Source organism: Rhynchophorus ferrugineus, unplaced genomic scaffold, assembly GCF_030347505.1.
Source record: "Rhynchophorus ferrugineus isolate W39M unplaced genomic scaffold, kcgeb_rfMv2 rfM2, whole genome shotgun sequence".
NCBI lineage: Eukaryota > Metazoa > Arthropoda > Insecta > Coleoptera > Curculionidae > Rhynchophorus > Rhynchophorus ferrugineus.
The window spans coordinates 73,279,889-73,290,061 of NW_027472581.1; the positions used below are offsets into that span (position 1 = coordinate 73,279,889).

General features: G+C 31.0%; 1 protein-coding gene across 1 annotated transcript in view; it reads left to right on the forward strand.

Moving 5' to 3' along the window:
- Positions 1–9,937, forward strand: part of LOC143190373 (tachykinin-like peptides receptor 86C) — a 209,139-nt gene extending 199,202 nt beyond the window's left edge. The window contains exon 9 of the mRNA XM_076394618.1: positions 9,270–9,937. Coding sequence (XP_076250733.1) covers positions 9,270–9,442 — 173 coding nt within the window. The 3' untranslated portion in view covers positions 9,443–9,937. The remainder of the gene's footprint in view (positions 1–9,269) is intronic.
- The last annotated feature ends 236 nt before the right edge of the window (positions 9,938–10,173 follow it).

Sequence of the window (10,173 nt, forward strand, 5' to 3'; positions counted from 1 at the left end):
TGTTAGCCATAATTATCTATAAATATACTAAAACAAAAGAATAATGTTTACTTTTAGTACATATATTATATTTAAAAACCAACTTGCCTACTCTTGCTTTTATAACAAAAATCTCTACAAAAAATCTGGATTTAAAGTTTCAATATATAAGTATAATTCAAAAATTATTTATGTTTATAAAAGGAATGTCAAGTAACATTCCTTAATAGAAAGAGGACATAAAATATCTAATATATCTGCTGGTAGCTTCAGAGTAAGATACAGTGATCAATATTGAGAGTTAAATTCAAACACCACCAGTGCACCACAAGGTAATGTCTTTAGGCCAATGTACTTGTTCTATATCAGTGTGAATAAGTTAAATCATATTAGATCTGAAAAAAAATGTTAAGTTTCATAGTGGAGCGCACCAGCGTGAGCTTATTCTATATATTAATCGGCTTAGCGAAAATGTTGCATCCCTTTTTGAGGAAAACGACGGTACCTAGAGGCTTGAAATTTTGGCACAGTTAAATAAGCTTTAACTGTATGTAATATGCGCTACAAATAAATAAATTCCAATAAAACGGAATAGGTCTAAATCAAGCAACCTGGAATAGCCGTCAGATCGTCAAAGCGACTTGACGGCCCTCCTAGTGCTACGATAGTCCAGGGTGATTGCCGTTGTAAATGTCTATATAGACAACAGTGGAAAATCCGGCAAGGAATCCACAGATATCCAGTAACGCCAGTAACTAGACTGGGGAAGACTGGATGTCTTTTGGGATAGTCCCTAAGTTGGTCACTGGCTAGTCGGTATGCTTAATGCCGAGGACCGTGGTTCCGAGCTCCAGCGCTTATAGGGTCGATTATTCGTCATTTCTGTTGTGCGTAAATCAATTATACCGTAATTTTTAAAATCAACATTTGACCACTTTGTAGGAATGTTCGTCTGGTCGATCGGTCGGAATGTGTGGCTGTCGATGCGATTGTTTGTCCGATCACGCACTACTATTTTTGTGGAAGGAATTTGCACGGGATCTGAAAACACTGCTTGAATAAAAACTTGTTTATTGCGATAGTAAATGTTACATGTGGTCGACGGAAGAGTGGACAGGTTTTTAGTTATTAGTTTAGGTGAAGGAAGTACGGTAGCGCCATGGAAGTGGTACTGTTACAAGGGGGTAGAGAAAAGAGAAGAGAGCGAGATGTCGCTGTGGTGGTCTTTTATAGCCGGGAACCGCATGGTACCAATTCATCGGCGGCAAACCTTTGAACTTGCTGTAGGTGAATGCGTGGTGGCCTAAAGGGTCGTAGCAGTCGCTACAACTATACCGCAAAATGCCGGGCAGGCAATTTTGAATCGGAAGATAAATTCCTAAATTTTAAATTTAAAACGATATTAAAACGTAAACAAACTAAATGTGAAGTGATTTTTTTTAACATAAACGAAGTTATTTAATTTTAAGAAGTGTTATTTAAGGTTTTGTGTGATTCTCGTGTTGCTGGAACTATTAGAGAGTTATAGCAAGTTTGGATAAAAAACTATAGAAAGAAATTAATTAATTAATTAAATTAATGTTTTTATATGAACAAATTAATGTGTCCACATTATAGGAAAGTTAAGCTTTCATTTATTATGATTAAAATAAAAACACACATGCTGTATTATTGATTTTTGATTTTTGAGTATTCAATTGGTTTGCTTGCTGAATATTATATAAATCTTTATAAGCCAATAAATCTAGATTTTTCAAATTGGCCCTGCTTAAATTAGCGTGTTTCATCCTGCAATCATATTTTTGTCTGATTTTAATAATGTTCACCTGTCACTCTTTAATCACTCTTAATCTGTCATTCTGATGACATATACTCACATAAAGGATTTCGAGTCATATTTATCTGTATTTCTACTTTCGCCAGGGTCAACTATGCCTAAAATATAAAGAATTCGGCATAGAATCAAATCTAATTTGAAAAATTAAAATAAAAATTGAATGGATACGCACCTGGATGGAATATCCTCATATCATATATCTGTTTAGATTAAATGTGTCGTAATAATTTTTTCGGCAATATTCACAAATCGATGATTTATCCATTACTGCTTACCATTCATTATCAAAATATGAACATTACAAGAAAAAATAAACTATAAACAATTTTTAACAATGCCAGGGTCTAATCTAAAATGGATGTTGTAACACTTTGCAGATTTATTGTAAATTGCAACGTCGCAAAATCACCAAACACAGGTTGGTATTCTCCGTAAATAATCACTACTTACTTTTATACCGACTAGTTTTTAACTTCTGGCTTTGCCGTCCTTTCAGCGACTAATGTAGCAGATTTATACTAATATGCAAATATAGTCTATCCAAAGTAGCAGTGAAACTGCATCACCTCAATTTATGACGTCGAAACGTCGCAATGTTGCCGCATCAATTCTAGTTTTAGTTTATTTTGGCTTTGAGATATAACAAAATTCTAGTCCAAATAAAATAATGAAACAAAAATGTTATCAGATGTGATTTATTTTTAACATTATAGTACATCTAATGCATATATTACAAATAGTTTAAATTACAGTTAAGTATATAGTCACAATAGTTTATAGGTTAAAGTTGCTTTATTATATTTAAATTTAGCTCTTTTCCACGCCACCCATGAGGTAGAGTTCTAGGCGCGTTTTTTTATGTAGTGGTATCCCCTGAAGGCCTAATTCAAACCGAACCTAATTAACAATTGTATATCCAAATGATGTATTTTACTTCCATTGGAGAGCATATCTACATTTTTATGTTTAATTCCTATTTCCTTCGATGGTGCGTTTCCTTGTCGAGTCATTTTGATATCACTGCATTTTTTGTTTCTTCTGTTACTACCTGTGTACACCATTCTTGATAAAATTGATCACTAAATTTCCACTAATGCGTTTGCTATATCTGCAAAACAGTTACAGTTACTACAGTTAGTATTCATCCTCTCCTCATACACTCTAACCTAACGGTTATGTATAATTCTTATTAACGTTATGTGTTATTAACCATTACAACTTAACAATTGTAACAAGAACAAGAACAATATATCTGCTATGAATTATTGATAAATATTATGAATAATAATACCTAATCAATTGTTATTCTAACATATACCTTCTTCCATATAACTTTTTCCATCTACTTTTGTTGTCTTAACACTTTTTGTTACCATTTTGTCATGACTGGCCCAATGTCATTTAAATACAAAAATTGAAATAATAATTCTACCTTGATTTTATTATTTATGTTGTAAAAATTGCATTCCTTTATAAGCAATGTGTGGAAGTTCCATTAGACCTCTTGGGTTATTTTTACACCATTGAAATCCTATATTACCTAACAGTTTCCGAAGGAATGTTGTACATGCTTCAAAGTCCATTTCTCATAGCTCTAAACTATCTGTAAATAGTTTTCAGGTAGTTTCTTCTGAAATAATTGTAATAAGTTATGTTAGTATTGAAAACTCTACTAACTGTTTTCATACATTTCATATATTTGATATCTGATAGCTAATAACATCATTCTGATCTTGACTCGTACTTCAGCTTCGTATGAGGACCGTTTCTTTCCGTAAATCTAAGAATATATATTTCATTGTTTGAGATATTTTAATGACGTTGCCATACTAATATTCAGTTCTTATGCAACATGCTAAAAGATACTTTCTATACGAATCGTAATATTTAACAGTAAAAATGTGACTCCTAAAAACCTCTTTAACAAATTTTACTGTCCAGACGGGGTCTTCATTTTCTCCTTTCTTTTCGAAGTAACTGATTAGAGACGCTATCTGTTCTGTCCTGCTTCGGTATTTTCAATCAGAAAAATAATAAGCAGCGGTTTGAAATGTATCAATCAAAGCGTTAAAACAACGTTTGCCAATTTATAGCCTGGAGTCGTTATAACTAATATTTTCAAGAATGTTGCCATGGCAAGACATTTGATAACCGAACGACTCACTGGAGACTCATTCGTTCATGTGTTCGAACGTATCAGATAACATTTTATCTCTTTTTAATTGGTATAAAATGAGAACGAAAGTATTGTCTGATTCTAAAACGAATTTACAAATTTCTGCAGGCAATACATTAAACATCTTAACGAAGTATTTCCTTCTTTGCATATACTATATATTTTTTTTTTGTTTTCTTTGTTGTATGGTTGTAAATAACAATATGCATTGGTATAGGAATATAACAGCATATAGGAATTCCATTTTTCACTGTTATTTATTGATAGGACAAAAAGAACAACATTTAGATTTATGTTAGTTTAGCAATTAATAATTATTCCTATTTTATCAACTTTTTTGGTTTTCTATTTGAGATCTATTGATTTTTATTGAAGCCTTTTGACTGTTAAAACTCCTTTCAACCAACGAATAATGAATTATAGCCATTGAACGTTAAACGTATAATAATTTAAAGATATTCCTGGTTAACGATGAATAAAATTATTATTTTATATAAAAAATAGGGCAGTTAAATAGTTTCCATTCCTATTTATAACCCGCAAGAACATTAAAATATAAAACTAATTTTATACTATTTGAAATTAAACAGTTCTTTGCAACATCGCAGATTCCAGCAACTGTCTCCTTTTCTTCATCTCCCAAAACTAGTACGGCCAGGAACACGCACATCTTTGCCACATTTCATTTTTGTTATATAATATATATATATATCTAAATAATAAAACAATATATTAATAACTACTCACAAGGATGTTTAAAACTCAACGTTATTAAAGTACATATATACGTCTAAATTGTTAAAATTTGTTTTATAAAATACCAAATATAGAAACTTATGTTGTATATGGAAACATTATGTCAACAAAAAAGAGCATTCCTGTCGTTATCCAACTTGACTCATAAGTCAGCATTATTACAATGAAAAAATATCTTTGAAGCAATATAATAAACGTAAATAATATTTATGAGAAAATTGGTCGGTCCCCCTTTTCAATCTTTCAACAACTTATACATATATATATATAGAGTTAGGGCAGAAATTTTAGGGTCTTTCTTTACACAACATATGTTATAACTCAGAGTTGATGTTTTATAACGAGTTTTATGCTTTTCATTTAAGCCTGAATATATGTTGTTTTGTAGTACAACGTTGTGAAATTACGAAACAGGTCTGCTATATTGGGGTTTGCTATTGACCACTAAATACAGTAAAATTTTCATTAGGAAAAATTTTGTTATTAAAATATTTATAATATTTATAATTAAAGTTTGTTTAATAAGTTGGGGAAAAAGTTATTTTAGTTTCACGTGTCTCCAGGAGAATTTATTCATCAATAATTTAATCACTAATCAGTGGCGTATATGCCATTTCAATATCTTGCTAATATTCGGGTAAAATATTGTACTAAGTAATTTTCATGATTAATTTTCATTTGAAACTAGATTTACACCATTTAAGGAGTTTTGTTGAAACCAGAATAAATGATACATGGCGGGACAAGGTCTGCGAATTCATCAAAGCTCCCAGCTGGTTTTCCACATTTTTTGCCAAGCCACTAAATATGTGTGTGTTCTAGCGATGTCATAATGGAAGTTCTGTAGCTTCTAATTCCAATCATTTATTGTTGACAATATTAAATGACTTATAGTAAAGAGTCGAAATAATAGGTTATGATCATCTACATCTTTATCACTACAAAACTGACGCTCAGAGATCCGCTTCTCAGTGAATATTTTGCTGATGGTGTCGCAATGATATTCTCCAAAAATCCGTGAAGAATGCCTTCGCTTTTTATTCGTCAAACATTTTAATAAAATAAATTCATAATGAAGGATATAATTCATAATGACAAATAACTATGTTCTAGCAGCTCATGATGAACAATTTATTTCCATTTCCACATCTTTGTGGAATCTTTTTTTACCTTCAACCACTGTCTTTTGCGCATTTAAGATTATATACACAACATATGTTATAACTCAGAGTTGATGATGTTTTATAACGTGCTTTATGCATTTCATTTAAGCTTGAATATATATTGTTTTGTACTAAAACATTGTGAAATTACAGGTCTGTTATATTGGGGTTTGCTATTGTCCAAGAAATACAGTAGAATTTTTATTAGGAAACAATTTGTTTTTCAGATATTTATAACATTAATAATTAAAGTTTGTTTAATAGGTTGGAGAAAAAGTTATTTTAGTTTCATGTGTCTCAAGGAGAATTTATTCATCAATAATATAATCACTAATCAGTGGCGTATAGGCCATTTCAATAGCTTGCCAATATTCGGGTAAAATATTGTACTAAGTAATTTTCATGATTAATTTTCATTTGAAACTAGACTGACACCATTCAAAGAGTTTTGTTGAGACCAGAATAAATGGTAGTCAGGCGGGAGAAGGTCAGCGGATTCATCAAAGCTCCCCAGCTGGTTATTCACATTTTTGCCAAGCCACTAAAGATGTGTTTGTTCTACCGATGTCATAATGGAAGTTCTGTAGCATCCAATTCGTATTATTTATTGTTGACAATATTAATTGACTTATTATAACAAAGAGTCGAACTATTATAATTTGACCCAGGTTTATGATCATCTACATCTTTTTCAATACAAAAGTGATGCTAAGAAATCCGCTTCCCAGTTAATACTTTGCTGATGGTGCCGAAATGATATTCTCCACAAATCTGTAAAGAATTCCTTCAATTTTTATTCGACAAACATATCCAAACTATTTCAATCTGCATCTCTATAGTAACTCCTCACACTTTGCAGTAATTGTGGCATCTTAATAAAATAACATCATAATGAAGGAATGACGAATAACTGGGTTCTAGCAGCTCATGATGAACAATTTACACTTGGCATTGCCTTGGCGTCTTTTTCGACCTTCAACCACTGTCTTTTTAACATTTTATTGATAAACTTCTGCTCTTGCTCTTCTGATACCTCGTATAATAATTTATTTAGAAAATGGTACCCTTTAATTTCGTTTCCTACGTAATCTTTACCGTTATCTAATCAAATTTCGCCGTCTTTTTCAATGATTGGCCGCCCATGGTATGATGCATCTTTAGCATCGAAATTTTCCGAAAAATAAACGAGTAACCCAATTCTGACTCTAATATTCAATTAAGGAGACAGCATCATAAACACCACACAATTATCGATAAGACGCAGTGCATTTTTCCTTTTCCAAATTAACTTTTGGCTTGGAAAGTGAATAATGAAAATACTTCTACGTAAAATACCTCCTCTACCTTATATATTTAAGGATAATTATTACTAAATTAAGCGTCTAGCCTATTTACTCAATTAAAATAAATTTTATTCGTAAAGTAGGGCTTTATGCTAATAACTGTTAAATCTCATAATTATTCAGGTTAGTCCTATCACTGATGCTAATTCATATTTTTTTTGTATTTATTGTTGCATTTTCGATTCGAAGGAGTCAGTAAGAGAAGTTTGCAAAATTCAAACTATTGCTCTAGCCAATAACACTTATTCAAAAGATACGAGATGTTATAATAACTATGAGATTTGGAATATTTCGAATTTACGGTATAAAAGCAGAAAGAGAGACTTTATTTACAAGTTTTAGCAACATTCAAGTTTTCAATGATGAAATAGTAATTGTTCTAAAAAGTTTGATATTTATCAACATTCAAAAGAAATTATCTCATTAGCATATTATATTCTTATTAGTTCTAAAAAACATGAAGCATACCAATTTAAGAGAAGAATAAAACACCGGAGAAAATTTAAAAATAAGAAAAGACAAGCAAGTGTAGACTTAAACTTTGAAATCTAATAAATTAGAGGCTTGAAGCAATACAAACAAAAAGTATTACAAAAGTATTAAAACATTACTATTACATGACTAAAACATGGGAAGATCTTCTATTAATGTTGAATATTACGTGTTAAATTTAAAGAAATATATTATATAGTACATACAACACTGTGAGGTAATCCCAATATATTCATCATTAGTTCATCAAGATTTCGGAGAACAGATGTTAGCACTTTTATGCAATCATTCTAAGACTGGCTAATAATATACAGAAATAATAATAATTAAAAATCTGAATATTTAACTTAAAATAGATAAATTCCAAGAAAAATACCATTTCTTTGACATTTACGACAATGTTACAAAATCTTTTATCTAAAAGATATTTTTTTGTAAAAAGGCATTGAAGTTGTCTTCACTTTCGCAAGTCTACGAAATATTTTCTATTTATAGAATCTTATTAACGATATCAACTTTACCAAGTATTCTGAACTACCAGACTACATACAAACACAATTTTTTTTAACTAGGTAGAGGAATACTTACAATTAGTACGAGATAACTTAAATTAATAGATAAAAGATAATTAAATTTCACCATTGGTATTGATAAATAATTTTTGATTTTATAAAAATTTGTTATAATAAAGTTTAAAAAAAGATATAAATGTAACCTAATGGTGCCTTCTACGCTGACTCATGATAATTAGATAGATTATTTTAGATGACTCAGCCCTCCAGATCAAACAGATTATTAATACTTGAATCCAATAAAGATTCTTCAATGATGTTATCAATTCTTTCTTCAATTTCTTCTAACAATCAATGCTTTTAACAATACCGCTTCTCGTTGTCGATGAACAGTGTTTTATCGATGAATCTCCTTCCTCGGGTTCCTGGTGATGGTGGACTAGGCTGGTCCAAGAAACCCTTTTTTGCCTTAATTCATTCAGAATATTGAGGTGCGAATGACTCTTCCAGCTAGAAACTTCTCGATAAAATACGTGCGTTTCGGACTCTAATGAATTCTCGAGGAACCCACGATCTCAGATATTTTTGATATTAATAGTTATAGGACTGATAAGGTATAACTTCTCACAGACTTCGTCTAGCAGTCTTGGTACTTGAAACCTCATTATCCGAAAGACTCGGCAACGAGCCGATGGGATAACACTTTCTTGGTTGTCATGTTATCACCAGACATTGGATACTATTCGGTATTGTATTTTGAGTTAAGTCATAATTCTTTTCTCATGTCATAAATATTACATAATGAGTTAAAGGTCTAATAGATTAGGCCCCTAGACTATACAACATAAATAATACTACAATTAATGTAAACTTAAATTTACACGACTGCCTTAAATATAAATAATTAAAATTGCGTAGGTATCCTGATAGCAAAAGCTCAGGACAGATTCATATAACATCATTTACATAAACACTCAATATATTATTACTATACAACTATATTTGTTACAGGTGGTGGAGGAGGAACAGTAAAGTTCCAAATAAGCCCACCAGGTTATCGAAATGGACAAGCCCACCACATACTCCTCGATACCAATACCAACAAACTCAACGGTCGAAAACTGAGCACCAAAACCAGAACAACGTCATTAAGAAGAGATCCACATCAGACGACGTTCTTGTAAATATTAACACTAAATATGAAGAAAATGTCCTTACTATTAATATATTTAATCAAATCATTTTGGAAAATCATCAACTGTTTACGTATCTTCAAAAATATTCATGAAAAAAAATCCTATAAAATTCATTGGAAAATGGTATATTCTTTCTGTTCCCCCCTTTTAGAACGGATGCGAATTAGGGAGGGGGCGAATATATTTTCGAAACGATGATAAAACAATTTTCAAATGTGATTTGGCCCATATGGAAACCGTCATCTTTCCGTCTTGTTATCGGTGGCGTGAACCGAATACATTCCTCATGATCAGGAATGCCACGTACCCGACGTGTTTCGAACATAAAAAAGCTCTCGAGTTAAAAGTTGAAACATATTGTCGTTGCAGGAAAAAAAAACATAAACCGCCGAATCCATTCAACTCTGTCGGATGTTTTAAATTTAGAACAGTTTTATTCCATAACAATACCACGAATACATAATCTTATAAATAAGAATAAAGCTGCCGAAAAGGATTTTGAAGAACCACAGTTTGAAAAAAATTAATAAAAATACTTTATATTTTTACAAGCATCAAAATGTGTTACGATATTTAAAAGAATTATAGGAAAAAATTTACAAAAATATAACTAATATAATAAAGTATTTAACACACTGTCAAAAACAAACTCGCCTCATTCAAATGTATGACGCTAAAACGTCGCAATGTTACAGCATAACTTTGATTTTTAGTTTATT